This window comes from Botrytis deweyae (genome assembly GCF_014898535.1).
Source record: "Botrytis deweyae strain B1 chromosome Unknown BDEW_021, whole genome shotgun sequence".
NCBI classification, from domain to species: domain Eukaryota; kingdom Fungi; phylum Ascomycota; class Leotiomycetes; order Helotiales; family Sclerotiniaceae; genus Botrytis; species Botrytis deweyae.
In genome coordinates this window covers 207,491-228,502 of record NW_024066228.1, presented here as the reverse complement: position 1 = coordinate 228,502, position 21,012 = coordinate 207,491, and the positions used below count along the sequence as shown (strand labels likewise).

Here is a 21,012-nt window from a genome sequence, read left to right as displayed (position 1 = left end):
TTTCCAATCGGCTCCGCCCGCACTATCAAGCTCGTATGGCCTCTCCTGGCATAGAGCTCTACCTAGGTAAGCTAAGAAGAGGAAAAGCCAGGAGATTGTGGCTTATGCCACCGGACAAACAATTTCGGTTTCCACCACAGAACGTGCACTGTGCTCTGCTCTAAGAAATTGATTTCCTTGTTGACGAGCTCCATGTCATATGACCAGAGCAGCTTCGCCAGCACGAGGTTCAGCTCCATCAAGGCAAAGCTACACGCAAAATTGTGAGTGATTGGTTATTTGAAGTCTTGGGGAACAAACTGGGCTGTGGTAACTTACTTCCGTCCCAAGCAATCTCGAGGCCCAAGCAAGAACGGACGACTGGCATCCTTGATGTCCTTTGAGTTGGGGTCCAACCAGCGCTCTGGCTTGAATTTCCAGGGGTCTGAGAAATACTTGGAGTTATGGGTAATGGACCAGGGGCTGACGTTGACCTCGGTCTAAGGTGCCGATAGGACTGATTAGCAATCTGAATAGCACACAAAACGGCAGAAGCAGTGAGACTTACTCCCTTGGGAATGTATTTGTCATGTAGCGTAAAACCAGGCGAGACTCTTGGCGCACCACCAGAGGCAGGAGGGAAAAGTCTGAGACCCTCGTTGATGACGGCTTGCAGGTACGGTAGTTGCTGAGACTTGACTGCATTGATCTCCTTGAAAGTCTTGAACGCGGCGCGGATCTCTTTGGTGAGCCGCTCAAGCTTGTCAGGGTTCTGAGCGAGGAAGCACGTCAGGCCGGACAACGTAGTCGCGACGGTCTCCCCACCAGCAATCCTGTCAAACAACAAATCTTTCAGCCAGTGTCTTATGAGATGATGATTGTGAGAATACTTATCACATACGTAAGGGTCGAGACATGAGCCGTCATCTCCTCCTTAGAGACTTCTCCCGCGCGAACTTTGTCGACCAGCAGACTAACGAAATCGTTACGGGATTCTTTGATCTCGAGACGCCTAAGAATTTTTGATCAGTAAAGCTCGAGTTTCTAGACCGTTTTTTCGACTCACTTCTCGACCTGCTGCCTGCTATAGTTCGAGTTTTGGTTCCTGGTGACGAGCGAGGCAGGAATAAGCAGTCCAGCAAGCTTGGCCAGCCAGCCAATGCGCCGCAAATTGTCAAACAAGGTTATTATGTAGAGATGCTCGAGGACAAGATCTGCCCAGAAGTGCGGGATACCTATCGTTGGTGTGGGTCAGTGTTTTGTCTCTCCACGCAGAAGATATGCCTCGGGACTTGCCTGTATCTAGACTGTGAAAACTCTCCCCAAAGGCCATCTCGCCCAGAATGTCAAACGAGTTCATTTCATACCACTTTGTCATGTTGAATCCCTTGGTACCGGGACCCGCTTTCTCTCCCAAAATGTGGACGAACTTGTCAATTATTCCAGAGATTATCTCCTCCTGCTCGAGCAGTCCACGCTGGGAGAAGGCAGGGTTCAACATCTTGCGCATCAAAGAATGCTTCTCCGGGTTGCGCTCGCTGCCGACGCATTTGCTATTAAAGCCGGCGGCAAAAACTTCGTAAAAAGGTCCCTTTGGTGCAATCTCCTTGCCCCTTGTGGGGTGGCCGTAGATGGCCTTCCAGGACTCCACGCTGGCGAACGAGAGCTCGTTTGGCGCAACGCGTACAATATCGCCTAAGAACCCGTGTCAGAAGTACTAGAGTATACCATAATCTGGGATGAAACAACAAACCATATTTCCTGTGGGCGTCTGCTACTGCAGAGTGGATCCTACCCCGAGAGCTATGGATGAAACGGTAAAACTGCAGAATAAAGTCCCTGGTGAGAACCCAGATCGTAGTAGTAGACTGCTGACTTTCAGATGACTTACGAGAGAGCAACGACCCAAGAATGGCCCTGGGAACCGGGCAAGAGGATGAAACCACAGATTGTAGCTCCACACGACAATGAATCTACACAGGATCTGTATTCGAGAGTTCCAAAATTAGCCAAAGGCTTTGTGATGCGCAATCATGAGCTGCACAAAGAGAACTTACAATAGTTACAAGGAATCTGGCCACAACCTGCCAATTCAACGTCTCCAATTTAATATAGCCTCCCAGTAGACTGTCGACGACAGGCCAACCGGTCTTAGGCTCCAGAGTGGTGCTTGTGACGTTATACTCGATCATGTTCACTTTCTCTGATTCATGTTACCTGCGATAAGTCGGTTTCTAACACCAACAATAAATATCTACCAAGTGCTACACCCAGCTGCTGGCATGGCACCCCGTTCGTAGTCGCCTCGGGCGCCTAAATTGCCGCGGTATCCACCTCGAGTCCACCGGTATATTCCCGAATAGGACATTCCGGTTCGCCCGAAGCCCAGAAAGGTAATCAACCAGTCGCTGTCATCTACTTTTGTATGCGTATGGTCCCTGCACTCTGTTCTCGATTTACATGGATCGGACTTACCTTGATTGTACTTGCGGTCCCGCAACTTTCATCGGAAGCTTCCAATGTTTCTTTAAGGTTAGCGACTCGACACCTATTCGGTTCCTGTTCGTAGGTTAGCACACAAATGTCTCTGCGACGGTCCTCACTTTTACCTGTATCTTGATAAAGCTCATATCGCGTCGTTATACCCTTGCGGTTGGCCGCGCGTGGAATTTTCTTGTTTCATAGTCTCCGCATGAGGTGGGAATATCAAGCAAAAGATTAGATACCACAAATGGTTGTCGGAAAGCTATATTGTTGCATTGCATATGGAAACTTAGGATGAAGGGTCTTCCTGCGTGGCTGGCCCGTAAGAGATCGCCGTGGATGAGTCACGTGGTAAAGAAGTGTGCTGGTACTTTTCAGGCTTAGCTCAACTTAAGCGTAGACTTATTACAGGTCCGAATATAGTTCGTTCTAAAGAGATCATACGAAAAACGGAATCCATCTTCACCATCAATCCTATCGTTGGAAAAGGACTGATTGATCTAATCATCTTCTATAGCTAAACGCAAGCCTACACTCACGGTTATAGAAATGAAAAAAAGCTGGGATATAAAATCGATGACTTAAATTACTCCGATCTGAGATCTATTCTAATAATATCTATAACCTTAAAAGAACTAAAAAAGAATTTGAGAAGTATGAAAAATAGAGATTTCGTAAAGATACTATATTAGTGCTTTTACTCATAATTTACTAAATATATTATTTCAGCATTTTCATATTATTTAAATTAAATATAACTGTCAGGGAGCGACCACCTGACAGGGTTTATATAGTAGATCCATTGTTCCGAAAGCATTCGGAACACTTCACGCTTTTATAGATTAGTAATAAAGTGGATCAACCCTAACATTGTGTTCCGAATACAAGGGTATCTTATTCTGAGCTTCTTATTCGGTAAATCTGAACGAGGATAATCGTACTTTGAATTCAATCTCAGTGATTGGTTCAGTTACAGCTATTGCACTTCTAGTATTCTATGTTTATAAATCTATGTTTATAGGGAGCTAGCTCCTTTCTGATTGATGTATACTGGGTGGGTCTGTACAAAACAGGGGTGAATATTAGGAAACAACCACCTGATAGGGTTTATATAGTAAATCCACTGTTCCGAAAGTATTCGGAACACTCCACGCTTTTGTGGATTAATGATAAAGTGGATCAACCCTAACAATAACAAATACCAAAATAAAGAAAATTCTAATAAAAATATTATCTAATAAATATTATAACACACATGAAGAATTAAATTAAAATTTAAAAACTTATCAGTATAATATGATATATTTTAATTTATTAGATTTTCAATGATTCTAATCAATTAATATATTCCAATTTATATTATTTAACAATTATTAAATAAATCAAGATCAAAGTAGTTTATATAATAATAGAGCTCATACGATAATAAACTACGTTATAAGCATAAATATATATATTATTGAAGTCAGATATAACTGAAATATAGAGAATACATATCAAAAAAATGACTAATAAGAGTAATTACTTCAAGACAATTGAATGAATATCTTGTGGATAGGTAGTGTGCGGTACTAGTAGCGAAGGACAAAAATCTCTCTGAAACATTTATATACAGTATGATCATCACTATCGCCTTGATACTCACTGAAGGCCAGGAGTTCTTAATCAAACAGAGCCAATCTAATCTTGTTCAATTTCTAACTATACTATCTATATCCTATATTCCCTTGTATTCTTGATCAATCATTTACTACGACGCAAAAGAGTCAACTTTGACTCTGACATGCTTCTTAATCATAGCGTTGCCGCAGTCGGTCCAGTCCGTAGATTGCTCGTTCGTCTCGTACAGGCTCATGTTCAGCGAGGTGAAGAAGTTAGAGAAGGTGAGGTAGGTCTCCATCCAAGCGACGCTATAGAGGGTATCAGGTTAGCAGCTGCATAGAGGGCAACTCCAAGAGGAGCAAGGAACAAAACAGAGGGAATCTTACTTGAGGCCGATGCAGGCACGGGAGCCCTTGCCGAAGACAACGAGGTAATGGTCCAAGTTCTCGTTGGCCAACCAACGCTCGGGGATGAACTGGTCGGGGTTGGGGAAGATGTCAGGGTTGGTGTGAACAGAGTGGATCGAACTAGAAACGGAGGTCCCTGCAGGCAGGTAATGACCCCGCCACGTCATGCCACCCGCGGGCACAAGACGGGGAAGAATACCTGGTACCGGCGAAGACATGCGGAGAGACTCCTTGATGCAGGCGTTCAGATATGGAAGAGATCGGACAGTCTTGTACTCGTACAGGCCTTGGTCGTTCTTGGGGATAGGTTTGAGCTCGTCACGGAGCTTCTGGAGCTTGGCCGGTTGGCTCAGCAGGTAATAGGTGCCCATGCTCATGGTATGACTGGTAGTGTGGGTTCCGGCAAAAGCAAACGAGTAGGTTTCATCCTCTACAGCTTGATGGGTGAGGGGTCTCCCGCCATCCTCGGGTCGCAACAGGAGATCGATGACGGTCTTGCGGCCATCCTCGGCTTTCTCCACACCGAGCTCATGCTCGCTAGCGCGATCACGTATCCACTGGTTGATACTGGCGCGAAACTCGAACTCACCTGGGATCAGTTTCATGGCAATGTTCTTGGGAATGTTCAGCGCCATCCAAATGAGGATGGGGAAGTGCTTCAAGATGAAGAAATTCTCAGAGAAAGTGCGCAGGGTGGCAAGGAACGGTGGCTCCTCCTCTTCCTTGGCGTCGATGAAGTTGAGCGTTCGGTCACATAGGACTTGCATGATAGTATCGATCGTGATACCGGTGTAGAGACGCTGAATGTCCAGGACTTTGTTCTGATCGTGGTGCTCGTGGGCCTTGCTGAGTGCGTTCTGGACGACCTTCAGGACAAGATGAGATAGCGCTTCCATGGACTTGGCAGAGAACAAGTCGTTAATGAGCTTTCTCCGGCGCCTGTGGTATTCGACATCGACAATGGCAGGAAGAGCCTCGGGAATACCTCCAGCCGCCTGGAAAAACGCAGGATCCTTCATGTACTTGGACCCAGAAGAGTAGACCCTGAGATTTCAAATCAGCTGAGAAGGAATGGATCAAATAGAGGTGAAAATTACTCGTGGAAGAAGTCAGGGTCACTGACGTGAACCCGATCTGGGCTAGCTCTGATGACAGGTCCTGTTGACATGGAATTAGTACATGCATATTATGCCAGCTATGATATATCTTGGGGGCCCAAGCGTCAGATTGTGGAGAGGACCAACCATATTTTTCGTGGAGTGCGGCATAATTCTTGACATAAATGCCACCCAGAATTATGTCTTGATAGAACTCATACCAGTACGTCGTCCGCGCTAGGAATGGTCCGGGTATCTTGGCTAGAGGATGGAAGTAGAGCCGCCTCACGACTAGCTGGACAGAATAGAGAGTAAAAGATGCGAGTATAAGAGCGGCCCATCCCAGGGAAGTTTGAGGTAGGGCGTGGTCAATAACATCAGAAAGGAGACCCATCGTCAAAAGCGTGCTTAGCACTTGCACTAAATTTCAACGTCTGAGAATCACACCGGACAATAAAGATCTTGAAAGGAAGTGAAACAAGCCAGGACTTTTATGGAGGAGTACGATGAAGATCTCAAGTTATCTGGATGGGTTATACGAGCACGGAGACACACACGGGAATTACCCGTTTTGGCGAAATGCAGATTCCTAGTCTTGTTTAGGCACGTCCGGGGTGTGTTTCTAGTAAGGCGAGTGGGTATTTGTTATGGTCAAGGCTTTTTGAGGCTTGTAGTCGGCAATTACTCCTTTAGGCAAGCCATATAGAGGACATACAATTCGTGGCCCCGTATGGATACTATAACACAGCTGCTCCGGCTTAGGGGCCAATCATCTAGAATCTATGTGCAGTCTTTAATACAGTGAAGTGAAATATTGTTCTACCACGGTCATCTGAGCTCCATCAGACCAAATCACAAAGTAAACTCTGCAGCACACAAAATGGCGATACCAGCACTTGAATCTCAGCTACACGACGCCGACGCGGCCTCCAGCGATATGAGCAGCAACAGCACGGATTCCGGCTACGACACTAACTCCAGAACACCGCCAGAGAAAGCAGAAAAACCAGACGCACAGGAATTGGAGCAGCAGAAGCATGTTGCGAGACGGCCGCCATTCGTTCGTGTTCCGGACCTCTTTGGTTCTATCATGGCAACGAAACCTATCGTCAATCCCAATTACTTCGCAGCCAAGGCCAGGGGAGATCGATGGATTGCGAGGTAGGCAAAAAATAGCAGGGGCTGACAATGAAGACGATGTCTCACGTCTTAGAATCACTTCATTTGCAAAGAGAACTTAAGCTGACGTGCTGTCTCGTTACGCCATGCAGAATCATGAATTTCAACAAGGCCGTGGCAGCAAGAAATTCCAAGGTTGATTTGTGCTTTTTGGCCTCTATCTGGGCCCCAGATGCATCCGAGGAGCGACTAGTCATGATGTTGGACTGGAATCATTGGGTTTGTTTCCCCTCTCCTCTTTTTAGTCTATAACTCCCAAGGCTAATTCGTAACTTCACGCACAGGTTTTCCTCTTCGACGATCGTAGGTTGCTCTTGGTCATTAGACGAGCCATCCCAAAAAATTACTAATTTATTGCGCCCCACATAGAATTCGATGAAGGGCACCTGAAGGAAGATCCCGCCGCCGCAGCGGAGGAGGTGAAGCAGACCATTGCCATCATGGGTGACAACGCACCACTGTATACCCCCGAGTCAAATCCCATCCGATACGTCTTCCAGGAATGTTGGAAGCGATTAAAATCTGTGTCTAGTAAAGGTTCGTTCTCCACCACCTAAGCGGCTCTTCTGCTTCTTTCCTCTCTACCCCTATTTTGTAACAATGGACGTCTTGCTCTCACGAGTCTCTGGCATGGCTTGACGAACAATTCTGCATGATGTTAACTGTTAGCCCCAGAGATGCAACAGCGCTGGATAGTCCAGCACGAGCGCTATTTTGAGCAGCTTGTCGTGCAAGTCAAGCAACAAGTCGGCGGCCAAAACTTCACACGCGATGTCGATGCGTACATGGACCTGCGAAGAGGCACGATCGGTGCGTACCCGGCGATCAACCTTAGCGAGTATGGCGCAGGTGTCAATGTGCCGCAGCACGTTTATGACCACCCCAGTTTGCAAGAATGCATGAGAGTATCAGCTGACTTGGTTATACTGTAAGAAAATTTGACAGCACTGCTCCCGTCCCTTTGTTAAAAGTTATGTACTGATACCCCGTCTCGTCCTCAGGGTGAATGATGTTTTGTCTTACCGCAAAGACCTGGAGTTGGGCGTAGATCACAACCTCATGTCACTACTAATGGAAAGGGATAACCTGAGCGCCCAGCAGGCTGTCGACAAGATTGGTGACATGGTCAACGAATGCTATAGGCGGTGGTACCTCGCTCTAGCCGCGCTTCCGTCCTATGGCGAGAAGATCGACTACGAGGTCATGAAGTTTGTGGAGATTTGCAGGGCAGTGGCTCAAGGCAATCTATATTGGAGGCAAGTCGGTTCCGCTGTGGATCCTCTCACACAGCAGCGAAGCCAAATGGAAGTCAAGCTAACAGAGGTAATAGCTTCCAAACAGGTCGTTACCTGGGTCCTGAGGGCCATGATGTCCATGAAACAGGTATCATGTACCTGCCGCCCGCTAAAGACGTGTTCGTGGCATGAGGGGAGGAATAGGAGAGGGAAATGCAGCTACGTCTTATGAAGGAGTGGACTAGGCACGGGACAATGTGGTATTGTCAAGTTTGTAACTCCATATTTTTGTTTTTACGTTGATACACAAGACGTTAGGAGACGTCTTATATACCTGGGTACTTAGTTTAGAAAATGCTTATACTATGCTATTTTGAATTTTCGTTATGACTAGAATCCATGTCCCTACACACCTCTGAGCTACTTAGTGGTACCAGGGCTTGAAAAGACTTTGTATTGGCTATCTAGAAGCTTTGTTCAATCCTTATCGTGAGACCTAATACTATCACTATAGTTCGGGTCCTAAATCTATTTCTATTCCGTCTCAAGTATAAATTTGGAGTAAATATGGTAGACATGTAGTAACTTTAACACCTTTAGAAACTATTCATTATGAACGCGAATGTCTCCAGGATGATCAGGAAACCGAACTGACTTGTCAACTAGACACCAAGCTTCCGGCCACGTCTTCTTTCAATTCATCGTGTTTGGAACTAGGATGACACTTACCCATTACTCTCCTGCTGCGTCTTCCCTTGAGAAGGTAAAAAAAAGAGCTTCTTGGGCTCGTTGATTGTAGAATTTGATAATCGTCTTGACGGGGTCGAAAAGAATTCACCCGAGTACTTTCCATTCAACTTTTCAATGTCCGTCACTGTCTACTTACGGCTTCGTGAGTTGACAAACGGTTTCACCTCACTTCAATTTGAATCACATGAGCTACCATAAATTTGATTTACGGCGATTGATAAGTAAATTAACTAATCAAAGATAACAGAAGAAGTAGGTAAATCAAAAACTTCGAGGATGCATGCCAAGAAACCCTGGACGATGTACCGGTATAATTTTAAAGCGACGCGATGTCAATCAAAAGTGACTCGATTATTTACGGTACCGTAAGCCTACATAGAAACGTTGCCGATGACCATCTTAGTGATGGACCTCTAGTTGCAACATAAACCCTTGTAATCGGGAGGTCTCACTCAACCTTGACGCGAACATCCTTGGCGCCCGCCCTAGGAAAGCCCATGATGTAGTCACGCGCAATCTTGATATCAGACTCGCCCGCATCATGAAGGACAAGCTTAGGGCCGCCAGGGCGGAATAGCATTGCGCTGGCAAGATACAACTCTGCCCAGGCGAGGCTAAAAACGTTTAGAAATCTTGTTAGCGATTGCTCTTCATCAAAAATAGTACGCTCAATGGCAGGTGAGCATGTTAGGCTTACTTGACTCCAAGGCAACTCCGCGAGCCCTTAGTGAAGGGGACGAAGTTGCGATCCATTTGCTTGTTGTACTCCCCGATCCAGCGTTCGGGCTTGAAGGCCTCCGGCTCGGGAAAGACGTTCGGGTCAAAGTGCATTGCGTAGATGGACATGCCAACCGGAGTCTGATTTTTATTAGTTTATGTCAGTTCAAATCTTCGGGAGAGATTTCAAAAGCACTGCAAAATTTTTTGAGAGAAAAATGGTGCGGCAAACCTTTTTGGGGATGACCCATTGGTGGAACTGAATATCTTCGTCCGGCGAGCAGCGTGCAAGATTTCCAACGAGTCCATTCAACCGGAGCGCCTCCTTAACGCAACCTCTGAGATATGGTAGCTTTTCCAGCTCCGCCCAGGCAGGTATCTTGTTGGGGTAGCCCTTGAAAACAGGCTGCAGCTCTGCTCTCAGCCGCTTCTCGATCTGCGGATTCTGAAGAACATAGAAAACCACGAAGGTCAGGGTATGCGCACCTGCCAGCGTTCCGGCGAGCAGCAGTATCATAGACTCAGCACGCAAACGATCGATAGACTTCTCAGACTCCGGTATATTGGAAGAAAGAAGGTGGTGGAAAACTGAAACGTCCGACAGGTCTCTCTTGGACGTGGCAATTTCGGATTTTATCTTTTCGATGTTCCGCTGGCCGGCCTTACCCAGCATCATGTTCGAGATGCCTTTGGGATAGACGCTGTTCATGATTGCGGTAGGCAGAGACTGGAGGACCCTGAGGTTTTCATTTTATAAGCACGTACTTATGAAAGGGCTCCGTCCCATGCGAAAAAGGAATACTTACTTGTTGATCCATGGAAAGCATCGGAATAGGGGTGCAATAGTGGTGGACTTGATCATAAGATCCTTCCTGAAACCTCTAATTTAGTCTGGGAATCTACATTATCATTTTCGTTACTTTGAGATGTCCTCCACTTACCAAGCAGGAGTGAACTCCGGGTCGTCCAGCAGACCAGCTTCCATGCCGCTAGACACTTGACCAATAATATCACCGGTTAATGCGCAGAGCATATGGTCCACTTCGATAATAGAACCAGATCTCTTGAGACCCATGAGTCTTTCGTCCATCTTCATGACACGCTCGGCAATCCGAGACTCAATACGAGTGATGCCTTGGCGAGAGAAGAATGGTTCCAGATGCTACGGGTCAACAATGTTAGATACTGAGCTTGTCCCCACGGACATAAAGTGCTTTTGGGGCTCTGCGTACCTTTCTCCGCGTACGGTGAAGGTCGTGGGAGACCGACAAGTGATGCGAGTCTATTCGCAAAACATGTGTTAGCCTACAACTCTTCGGCGAGTGTATCTGCATCAAGCTAGAAAGCGTACCTTCAAATCCGTTTCCCTCTCTACCCCTGGGCCACATGTCTGTCTTGCGAGTTGAGGCAGTGACGTATAGCTGATCGTAAAACGTCGGATCGCGGACTGAGAGTTCCCAAGGACTGGTGCGCACAATGGGGCCTGCAAATCCAGATATTGTCAGTTGTCAAAGATACCCTGAAATTGAGTTTTAGAGACTTAATGCTCCAAAAACGGCACTTGGGAGTTGCTTGCCATATTTCTCATGCATCTTGCGGACTTCATTTCCCCATTGTCCGCCCTTCACAATGTAGCAGTAGAACTCGTACCATTCGCACGCAGCGCAGATCTTGTAACCGGGAAACTTTGCCAAGGGATGTAGATACAAGCGGTAGAATACCAAGCAGAACACATAAGCAAAGTATAACCCGAGGACGACAGAGGCTATAGTGGTGATGTCTGTCCTGTCCATTTCTTCGAATTTGGCCTCAGCCACCTTGGTTCCAATTGATTGAGCATTCTGCCATGCCTTACTTTTAACGGCTAGCACAAAGGGAGTGGCTCTTTCGATTCCATGTCGGAGGAGTGCGTTCGACCTCTGCCACGTGAGCAGCGCCGTTTTAGTAACCAGTTCCAAGGTCGGGTTGCTCTTCTCCATGTTGATGTCCTCGACTCAAAGAGTTATATTGAGAAATGGGAAAGATTCGCGAAGAACCTAGGAACCAGAAATTCAGTCGACATCTAATGGAAGGGAGATTCTACGGTATACTAAATATACTCTGGTGAAGGGGTTATTTCAATGCGGGGCACACAGAGAGTGCCTAAAGCCTGCCGAAATGGACTCTATTCTCGTACTAGGCATGACAGTTCCTAGTTTGAATTGATACGGTCTGTTAGTTGCTTTCGATCTCGACAAAGTACTAATCAAGCTTTGGGTATAATACTTGCGATGGGTGCCGCGGCAATCGGTGATGGCCATGCTGGGAAATGTACATGGACACCTGAGGCTCTTGACCCATCGGACTTGCTCAAAATGGATTTCCCCTTTGGGTAATTTGGCTAGGCGGCAAGCGAAGCCTATGCGAAGGTCGGATAGGTAAGCATACCCACTAGCGACTGTAGGGATTATTCCGAGGATGTTATTGGCCAAAATCATTAGTAATCATACCGCTTTACTCAATCTTGTTCGCTATCAGTAAGGAAAGCAGAATATGAGTACTAATTAGATCGACTATCAAATTTGTTATCAATATCAACTTCATCAAATGTATCGGTAGTAATCGTAATACGGATATCGTAGATCTCCAGCTGGTTAGAGAATTTTCTCTTCAGAGTTCGTTTTCTCTTTCTCCACTTGTAGCGTTGCCACTACTGTCTATCATACCTCCGTATCGAGAAATATTGTGTGACCAGCGAATCGAAGTATATACTTTATAGAATATTGGTATACAATAGAGTGATATTCGCTAATATTTCCTCATTTAGGGTATCGATTTGCGCTATAGGCAGATTGAGTATACTTGCTTCATATATATAATCCCTAAAAGCGTTCTAGCCGGCTGCTTGTTATAATGACTGGCCAGATCGAGAGGATTCTTATATTTATTACTTTATTCAAACAGACTTAATGGATAGGTCTTGCTTATACTAGGCTGGGAAGATCTGTAGAGCCAATTACACGTCTGGTTTGTTCTAACGATATAATATCTTGGAAAGGTTCCGGTCAACGACAAAAGGCTGCCATTGTACTATACAAGATGGCGACAATACCGCTTTTCTTCTCACTGGTACTATTCTTGCGGCTTTATCATGCCTATAGGCTTGAAAAGCAACAAGAGGGTAAAAGTAAAAACATCGTTGCCTCAAAAGACCTCGTGTCAAAAACCGACAATCCGCAAGGTGACGACGAGGTCTTGCCCGTACATTTCATAGATCAGGCTACCATTGTACGCACATCCATTATCAACTATACTTTTCGCTACAACGACGTTCTCGATGCGGCAAAACTTCATAGAGGTCTACTCCAGCTGTTGCAGATCCCGGGATGGAACAAGCTTGGAGGCCGGCTCCGAACCACTGTAAGTGACCACGTCCATCTATTCACGCCTCAAGAGCGCTCGCTAAAAGTTGATGCTTCTTTTGCAGAAAAACGGAAAACTTGAGATTCATGTACCCAGAAACTTCAGCAAAACCCGCCCTGAAGTGAAGTTCTCTCACGTCGACTACTCCGATATCAAAATCGACTCCCACGGTCTGGCATCACAACTACCCAGACCCACAGGGTCTACACCATCCGTACAGGAGGGCTGCCACGCGTTCCGGTCATTTGCTTTGCCCACTGATCTTCCCAACAATATCGAGCATTACTGGAAGAACGACCAGCCGATGTTGTCTCTGCATGTAACATCCTTCGCGGACGCCACACTGGTTGGCTTGACCTTTCCGCACTCCCTCACTGACGCCATGGGCACATCAGAGTTTCTCAAGGCGTGGTCCAATGTCGTGGCTGGCAAGAGCAGCTTCGTGAAGCCCCTTCAGGGAACTCAGGTAGATGTGCTTGGCAATATTGGGACGAGCCTTGATAAGAAAGCTTCGCAGGGAGAATTCGCCCTGGAAGGCCAACAAACCCGGGGGTTCTCCTTACTATCCTTTATTGCTCGCTACATGTGGGATGCCACGACTCGACGATCTATTCGGACGCGACACATCTACCTGCCTGCTAAATACATGTCGTATCTCCGCCAGGATGTCGAGGAGGAGCTGAAGAGGCAAAATGGCGGCGTTGTCCCGTTTGTTAGCGACGGCGATCTCATCACAGCCTGGGGCGCTCGCATGGTCATGTCATCGAGCCCATGGAAGAACTGCAGTGCCGTGATTTGCAACGTCTTCGACCTCCGCGGGCGTCTCAAGGACACATTTGCTCGCGGGGGCACATACCTTCAGAATCTGATCCTGCCGGCAACAACTGTCTTGTCAAAGGAAGAAGCGGCCACCGCCACGACTGCCCAGATCGCTCTGGGCCTGCGGAAGGCCATCGTAGAGCAGACTGATGATGTACAAGCTCGGCGACTCATGCGTATCGCACGTCGGTGGTTCTCGAGCATGGGCACGATGCCCTTGTTCGCAAAGTGGGACTCGCGAGTCGTCGCATGCACGAACTGGTCAAAGGCCAAATTTTTAGACGCAGCTGATTTCGGCCCCAACGCTTTGATTGCGGGTGGTATGGGCAATCGCAAATACAGCGGTACGAGGGTGGCTACAACAAATACGGAAACGGCACAGGCACAGGCACAGGCACAACCAGGCAGACCAGTCATGTACTGGGGCACGACTCTGAGCGTTACTGACAAACCCCGCGACACCTTCGTGATCTATGGCAAAGACGCAGGCAGTAACTACTGGGTCCACGCTTACTTGAGGGAGGAAACGTGGAGCTTGATCCAGAAAGAACTCGACTCATTTAGATAAGGTAGCTGTAGTTGTTGGGCAGCAAAGTTAGGTATGTTGGTGATGAAGGAGAAGCTAGCAACAATTAAGTTACATTACGTTTGAGAATACAGGAGAGCGAGCTTGGAACTAATGAGCTGGCAAGAGTTGCGGTGTACTTTACTGTACTCAAGATTGATACTTGATATAATGTGTTGGTGGCTTCTCGAGTCTGCAGAATTCGCTGCTGATGAAGCTGGCGATATATGTTCCGGTCCATAGACAAACATTTGGAATTCATAAATGAATTACGTGCATTAGCCAATAGACTAGTTCATTGCCCAATCAACGCATTTTCTAGCTTGACTAGTCCATTAACCAATGAACGTAGTAAAGGTCAAAATTTAAAGCTAGTTATAAATAGATATAGTATAAAGTAGATACTTTATACTATATAAATGTATATTTTATTTGATTAATAATCCTTCTCTTATCTATATTATAGTCTTTAAGTAGGTATTATTTTGATTAATATGACCTTAGTATTGTCTATTTAGATTAATAATAACTTTTCTAGAGAGGTTAAAAATAAGTTTCTAAATATAATTCAAGATAGTAGTTATGAAACTAAAACCCGACTTTCTCTTTATAAATAGAACTAAATATAACTCTATTTAAATGATTCTCATTCTGATTACAAAGAATATAACCTTGAAGTCTTTACTATATGAGTAAGCATAGTACTCCTTCGAAGCATCTACTTCTACGATTACAAAATACTTCTTTATTTCTTTATTTTAATGAACTCTAATATCTAGTTAAACAACTTCATTACCCGATCAGGATATATAAGCTTAACATGATTCTTATAATCATACCTTAAATTAATCTAGTTTAATATCACTATATATATCTAACTCCTAATCGAAGTGACTATTCGATATAGCTATTCCTCCGTAACAAATTAAGATTATATATATTTCTTTAAAATAAATTTCTATAATTGAACAGAAAGAAAATAGATATTAAGTATAAAATAATAATTCGAGATAAAAAGTAATCAATCTACTAATATAATCGATCTACTAATAAACTATATTATATGATTCTATAGTATATATATATCTTAATAAAGTAAGATTTAAGTTAATTTTGAGATATAGTGCGATATCCGATATAAGTCTTCTATTTGAACATTTCCAATAGAATTCTTAATAATTAGATTTTATAATAAAGAAGCTTAAATTGAGAATATTCAAAAGAAATCATATTATAATTAAAATAAATATATATAATAATTATTACTTTTTTAATCTTTATATAAAGCTATTATTGAAGTAATTAATACTGATTTTAATAAACATAATTATTATTTTGCAGGATTTCGAGAATCAATATTAAAACCATCTAGAATAATAAGAAAAAGAGTATCTTCTTTATATAATAAGTATTTAATTGCTATTAAAATTGAGTTTAAATGGGATTACTTCAATTTGTCTTCAATAGCCTCGAAGAACAAGAGTAATAATCGATATTTTATTGGTTGCTGTAATGAGGATTCGAGGGTGGCCATGGTAGCGGCTCCAAGAGTGGAGGTTGAATTTGAGTGCTGCCTCGAATCAACCTAGGGCCGTACGATCAAGACGATCACGAAATGTACGAAACTCAATAGAAAGCTGCCGACGTGTCATTCGCCTGTAGGTTCAACAAGATATTAAGTTTTTTTGTAAAACCAGCACTGTTGCCGAGAGTGATCCACTGTATAGATTTTCATGGCCTGTGTCCAAAGTACAAAGTTTCTACTGGACGTTTCACCTTATCCGGGCTATCAACGGCGCAACGTCACTTGCATAGCCGTCTGGCACATCCACGGTACTTCACGGGTACCGATCAGCCCTGGTTCAGCCCCACTACAGAGGTACCCGCGTGGTTAGACTCTTACGTGCTATACATTGGAGACAAAGGTGGCCGATGTGAAGGCCAATATTGAGACGAGTCTATAGGAATATTACGAAGTAGAACCTAATCATGATTTACGAACTTAAAAAGAATTTAAGTTGAAGTTAAACATATTATTTGAATATTGTATTGAAATTACAAAGCGCATCGTCAACGCATAAATAAAGTATTGTTCACCTTGGATTTAGTATTCTCAATTTTCAAAATCGGCCAGGTATTTCTCCTTCTCCTATTTCTCCTAAGGTTGACCTTATGTAGAGCACGTGCATGATCGTCCTAACACGATGTAGACAAACAAACCGAACCGACGATATGTACGGCACCCTCTCTTTTGGAAACGGAAGCAAGAGTAAGAGATCCTCGGCCGAGTTCCATACATTCTCAGCGTTCCACAGGAGACGGCTGAGACAGCCAGCGTGTGACGAATGCAGAACAGCTCGTGTCAAGTGTCGATGGGAACCCGACAGCGAGAACTTGAAGTGTGCCCGTTGCCAAGGTAGCAGTAGGGCGTGCACATACAACTCGGCGAGCTGCCGGTCCCGAAACCCACATTCTGGGAAACCGACAGAACCTAGGGAAAGAACGCGCACCGCCAGCGTCACAGTTGAAGGTAACGAAGATGAGAACAGGAGCGGGAATAGGAACGGGAAGGGCAGCTCGTTGGTGCCGTCAATCCCGGAGTCAGCATCGAGTCCGAGTCCGAGTCCGAGCCCGAGTCCGCCTTCTATCCCGCAAGGCCCGACAGTACCACAAGACACGCATACGAGGTGGTGGGAGTCCCAATTTGAGCCCTTGGATCTGTTTTTCGACCCAGACCCAGCCACAGACAAAGCCATCGACGGATCTCCAAATCTTGTGCCTCCAAATCGAGTTGATGCGGATGTTTCGTCAGCTTCCATGAACGACAACGACGGAGTACTGCACCTCCCCGAATTAGAGTTGGCTTCGAAGAGTGTTGAACACAATGCTCCTCACTACTACGACTTCTCAGCTCCCGGCAACGAATTGCGGCCAAACTTCTCTTTACCAACGCCGTCCCTGTCATCGACGCGCACGCCCTCGCCCACGCCCAGCTTAGTTTGGAGCACGATGATTCGGCATGCTGAACACCAAAAACGTCCAAGTCTGTCTTCAGACGTGCAAATCGATCCTCCCGCAACTCTGCAGCCCAAGCATCACACTCAGGATGACACCACTCAGCCTTCATCAAGGGCTGGGTTTTCCGACCTTATAGACGTAATGAGATTCGCGAAAAACCCGTCCCCACCCGCATCAGCGACATTGACTCCAAGCACCTGCACATGTCTCCAGGACTTGACTGCAACCTTGTTCAGTCTTCGAAGGCGGCCAGAAAAAGCGCAGGTCGACCAGTTCCTGCTCCTCTTCACGCAGGCCATGTCCAAGTGGGAGGCAGTAGAGACGTGCACGTCGGCACGTCATATCTCTCAGAGCCTTGCGCTTCTCATGCTGATGAATATTCAAGAGTTGGTCGCACTGCTTCTCGACGCTTCCTCATCGGTCAACGCCGCGGATAGTCCATCCGGAGGGCGGGACTCCATCCTAGCGATCAACATAGGGACGTTCACTGTAGAGGATGGGGCAGATCAGAGGATCATTGCCCAGATGCTTTTGGCGGTGAGGATGAAGGAGCTATACTCGTTCATCACGAGGATGAGCGCTCAGATGAAGCTTGCGGGCTTCGATGATATTTGTATGGACTACCACCACCAGACAGAGATCGTGAGGAGAGCGGTTACCTCATAGAATATCCTGTTTCCTGCTTTTTGACTCATCAGTGGGCGTTGGGGTTGGGGTTGGGGTTGGGATTCCTAAATTAGGAACACGCTGTTTATGTCAAGGTGCCAATATCCATGTTTTCAATAGATCAATTGCACGTGATATAGAACTATCTATTAGAATAGAGTAGAATAGAATAGAAAAAAATAATTCGTATCAGCATATTGCTTAACTACATATATGTGATTTCCAATACGCACTCTTAAGTAATATCCCCCACGGCTCCCCTAGAGCTACCTTCTGCGTATCTTCTGTACGCAGCTATAGTTGTATATGACTGTCGGGATCTCCCTCCTTTTCTACCTAATGGTAAGTTATTGGATGTGGGTCTTAATGTCACATGATCTCAAAAACATGCACTTCCACTGCGCCATCCGGGCTCATAACCTATTGCAATAGAAAATGATAGTTGTCATCAAAATACTGCTTAATAACATATATATCTGATCTCCGACAAAAACTATCCTATTTGGGGCCAGATCCGTCCCAGGTACGAGCCTCAATCCCAGGCGACAGTAAGTTTCGAGTTGAGCAATCAGCCTCATAGGTATCCCTCTCGCCATGACAGAATTGGGCATGGGGTGTATGCTCTGTACAGAAAGGAGGTGCTCGGCGATTTCCAGATCTAGCAAGGGCGAGACGGGTTACCCCATGGAGTCTTGGCGAGACGGATTACCTTATGGAGTCTAGCCTGATCGGGTATGCAAGGTAATCATGTATTTCTTTATACCTCCGATATCCCCGATAATTCCGCGGCATATATATTAGTTCACGAAATGTGCTAAGGGTAAGACGAAGAAGAAGCATTTCATTCCTCAGTTGTCACCACTTCGGACGCCGACACCTCCTTAGATTGAGACCAAACTCTATTCATTTCTCCACCCAATACACTTCCTTCCCTTCACTTCTTTCTTCACATTGTTGTCATGGCAGCACCTAAGCCCGTTTACAGCCTGCCTGAAGATGCAGTCTGGTTTAGTAAGTACCACTAAGCTAGTGCTACCTTTTTAAGGTACCTACCTACTCTCGACTAGTTTGTGTCTAATGCATACCCAGTCACCGGCTGCTCATCTGGAATGGGCCTGGCTCTGGCACAGATCGTTGCTGCTACAAAGAGCCAGCGTGTAGTCGCCACGGCACGCAACGTATCCAAGTTTGCCGGCAAATTGCCGGAAGACAGCCCACGTGTCCATTTGACGGCTCTGGATGTCAACAGCTCTGAGTCTATTCAGGCCGCATTTGACTCCGCGATCGCCAAGTTTGGCCGCATCGACGTCGTTGTTAACAACGCAGGCTATGGTCTGATGGGTGATACAGAGTCCTTTGTGACAAACGCTGAGGACATGGATAAAGCTCGCAAGATCGTCGAGACGAACTTCTGGGGCAGCGCTCAGGTGTCCGCGCACGCTGTGCGCGTCTTCCGTGACGAGAACCCTAAGAGCGGCCAGATTGGCGGTGTGGTACTGAACGTCACATCTATTGGTGGTTTCGCTGGATTTCCCGGCAGTGGTTTCTACCACGCCTCCAAGTTCGCTGTTGAGGGCTACACTGAGTCTTTGAGCAAGGAAATGCGACCTGAATGGAATAGTGAGTTACCTACCTCTGCTCACCACTGAGCAGTACCAATCTCTTCGTCACACACGAGGCTGACAATAGATATCTTCAAAAGTCCACTTCTGCATCATTGAGCCCGGTGGAACAAAGTCCAACTTCGCAGGCGACAGCATGGCGTGGTTCTCTCCCCACCCCGCCTACACAGCACCAGACACACCTACTAGGCTGCTGGAAGGCTACGTGAAGAGCCCAGACATGCAGGCGACCTGGGCACCGGCTGAGAATGTCGGCGCTGGCATGTACGAAATTGTTGCCCGGAAGCAGGCCATTCCCCTCCGATTTCCCATTGGCGCACCAGCTTGGACCGTCATCCAGGCCGAGTGTGATGAGGTGAACAAGGCGTTGCTAGAGATCAAGGACCTGAGTTTCTCAGTTGACGATGGCTTGGTCAACAAGAGTGGCGACTTCCTGAAGAAAACTTTCTAAGGAAAAGCGGAATGTCAAGCACGTGCTGGCCAGTGCTTACACATATGAGAGGCCTAGATAGATTAGATTTAGGTGTTAAAATTGCCATAGTACTCTCTACACTATCCAGTACATATGCTCTTTGTCTGCGAGGAAAATATTTGCCACACGGGACAAGTCCAAATTGCGAAGTCTGCTGGCTCGGTATTCATGTCTACCTGAAAAGAGAGGTCCTTGTAATCACCAAGCCATTCGTGCTACGCCTATCATGTCATAAGTTATAGGACTACGGGACAAGCTGCAAGATCTAGTGATTCTGTGACACGCAAGAGTCAAGCCGTGATCGAAAAGTTGATGACCTACGTGCAAATATTCCTTTTCCTGCGATGTTTTTAATACGGATTATTAATTAGGTACGAATAGAAGATCTTAAAAGTTGTTTAGAAGTAGGTATGTGCCGTGTTCTTTTGGAAAATCTGCATAGCGCTAGCAACAATGAACAATTTAAGCTCACTCGTGGGTTAGGGTTGTGGCAAGCACAGGAGTCGATTGATTTGTTCATTCTGAAGATTATTCATCAAATGTCTTGAATTTCAGTTGAATCTTTCTATTTGAGGTATTCTGCTATTATTTGAGAGATACTAATAGTCGGCTCTTATAAACAACTAACTAGTTCCTAATCGGGGAAAGCAAATATCCTCGGAAAGCAAATTGTTCCTGTGAGATTTTGGTGTAGATTTTGTGATTTTTATTGAAAAATATCTGAATTTTATGAATAATACTATGAATTTTGAAGTAATTCGAAAAAGTCTAATATCATTAAAAAGCTATAATCTTATTGAATATAATTATATAAAAATTTCAAAAATCATTCAAAAATTGAACGTTGTGTATTAAAAATAAACTAGATTTCTAATAAAATTGAATGATTTTGGTGTATTTTATATCCAAAATCTCACAGGGACAATTTGCTTTTTGGGGACATTTGCTTTCCCTAACTAGGAACTAGTCGGTCGCTTGAAGAACCGACTATTAATTAA

At 45.5% G+C, this 21,012-nt stretch overlaps 8 protein-coding genes across 8 annotated transcripts; 4 read left to right on the top strand and 4 right to left on the bottom strand.

The window, feature by feature from the left end:
- Positions 1–71: 71 nt before the first annotated feature.
- Positions 72–2,171, bottom strand: EAE98_008224 (uncharacterized protein; the record flags this gene model as incomplete). Its single annotated transcript, XM_038955847.1, has 9 exons — positions 72–249; positions 319–479; positions 548–812; positions 881–991; positions 1,046–1,214; positions 1,276–1,674; positions 1,733–1,802; positions 1,871–1,963; positions 2,037–2,171. 9 exons carry the CDS (start codon positions 2,169–2,171, stop codon positions 72–74), a joined length of 1,581 nt encoding a protein of 526 aa, XP_038807713.1.
- A 62-nt stretch (positions 2,172–2,233) lies between these two features.
- EAE98_008223 (uncharacterized protein) lies at positions 2,234–2,486 on the bottom strand (the record flags this gene model as incomplete). Its single annotated transcript, XM_038955846.1, has 2 exons — positions 2,234–2,417; positions 2,455–2,486. The coding sequence occupies 2 exons, from the start codon at positions 2,484–2,486 to the stop codon at positions 2,234–2,236; spliced, it is 216 nt and encodes a 71-aa protein (XP_038807712.1).
- Positions 2,487–4,025: 1,539 nt separating this feature from the next.
- Positions 4,026–6,185, bottom strand: EAE98_008222 (uncharacterized protein). The gene is made up of 4 exons (XM_038955845.1): positions 5,717–6,185; positions 5,570–5,630; positions 4,452–5,516; positions 4,026–4,373 (listed from the first exon to the last, which is right to left on the bottom strand). Exons 1-4 carry the CDS (start codon positions 5,961–5,963, stop codon positions 4,214–4,216), a joined length of 1,533 nt encoding a protein of 510 aa, XP_038807711.1. The 5' UTR covers positions 5,964–6,185; the 3' UTR covers positions 4,026–4,213.
- A 264-nt stretch (positions 6,186–6,449) lies between these two features.
- EAE98_008221 (uncharacterized protein) lies at positions 6,450–8,175 on the top strand (the record flags this gene model as incomplete). Its single annotated transcript, XM_038955844.1, has 7 exons — positions 6,450–6,730; positions 6,841–6,967; positions 7,033–7,051; positions 7,118–7,285; positions 7,424–7,676; positions 7,750–8,004; positions 8,079–8,175. 7 exons carry the CDS (start codon positions 6,450–6,452, stop codon positions 8,173–8,175), a joined length of 1,200 nt encoding a protein of 399 aa, XP_038807710.1.
- Positions 8,176–9,181: 1,006 nt separating this feature from the next.
- Positions 9,182–11,429, bottom strand: EAE98_008220 (uncharacterized protein; the record flags this gene model as incomplete). Its single annotated transcript, XM_038955843.1, has 8 exons — positions 9,182–9,347; positions 9,431–9,591; positions 9,683–10,187; positions 10,257–10,322; positions 10,392–10,612; positions 10,683–10,732; positions 10,802–10,933; positions 11,027–11,429. 8 exons carry the CDS (start codon positions 11,427–11,429, stop codon positions 9,182–9,184), a joined length of 1,704 nt encoding a protein of 567 aa, XP_038807709.1.
- Positions 11,430–12,310: 881 nt separating this feature from the next.
- EAE98_008219 (uncharacterized protein) lies at positions 12,311–14,567 on the top strand. The gene is made up of 2 exons (XM_038955842.1): positions 12,311–12,849; positions 12,917–14,567. The coding sequence occupies exons 1-2, from the start codon at positions 12,529–12,531 to the stop codon at positions 14,237–14,239; spliced, it is 1,644 nt and encodes a 547-aa protein (XP_038807708.1). The 5' UTR covers positions 12,311–12,528; the 3' UTR covers positions 14,240–14,567.
- A 1,901-nt stretch (positions 14,568–16,468) lies between these two features.
- EAE98_008218 (uncharacterized protein) lies at positions 16,469–17,920 on the top strand (the record flags this gene model as incomplete). Its single annotated transcript, XM_038955841.1, has 1 exon — positions 16,469–17,920. The coding sequence occupies one exon, from the start codon at positions 16,469–16,471 to the stop codon at positions 17,918–17,920; it is 1,452 nt and encodes a 483-aa protein (XP_038807707.1).
- Positions 17,921–18,879: 959 nt separating this feature from the next.
- On the top strand, positions 18,880–19,993 carry EAE98_008217 (uncharacterized protein; the record flags this gene model as incomplete). Its single annotated transcript, XM_038955840.1, has 3 exons — positions 18,880–18,931; positions 19,010–19,540; positions 19,623–19,993. 3 exons carry the CDS (start codon positions 18,880–18,882, stop codon positions 19,991–19,993), a joined length of 954 nt encoding a protein of 317 aa, XP_038807706.1.
- Positions 19,994–21,012: the final 1,019 nt, after the last annotated feature.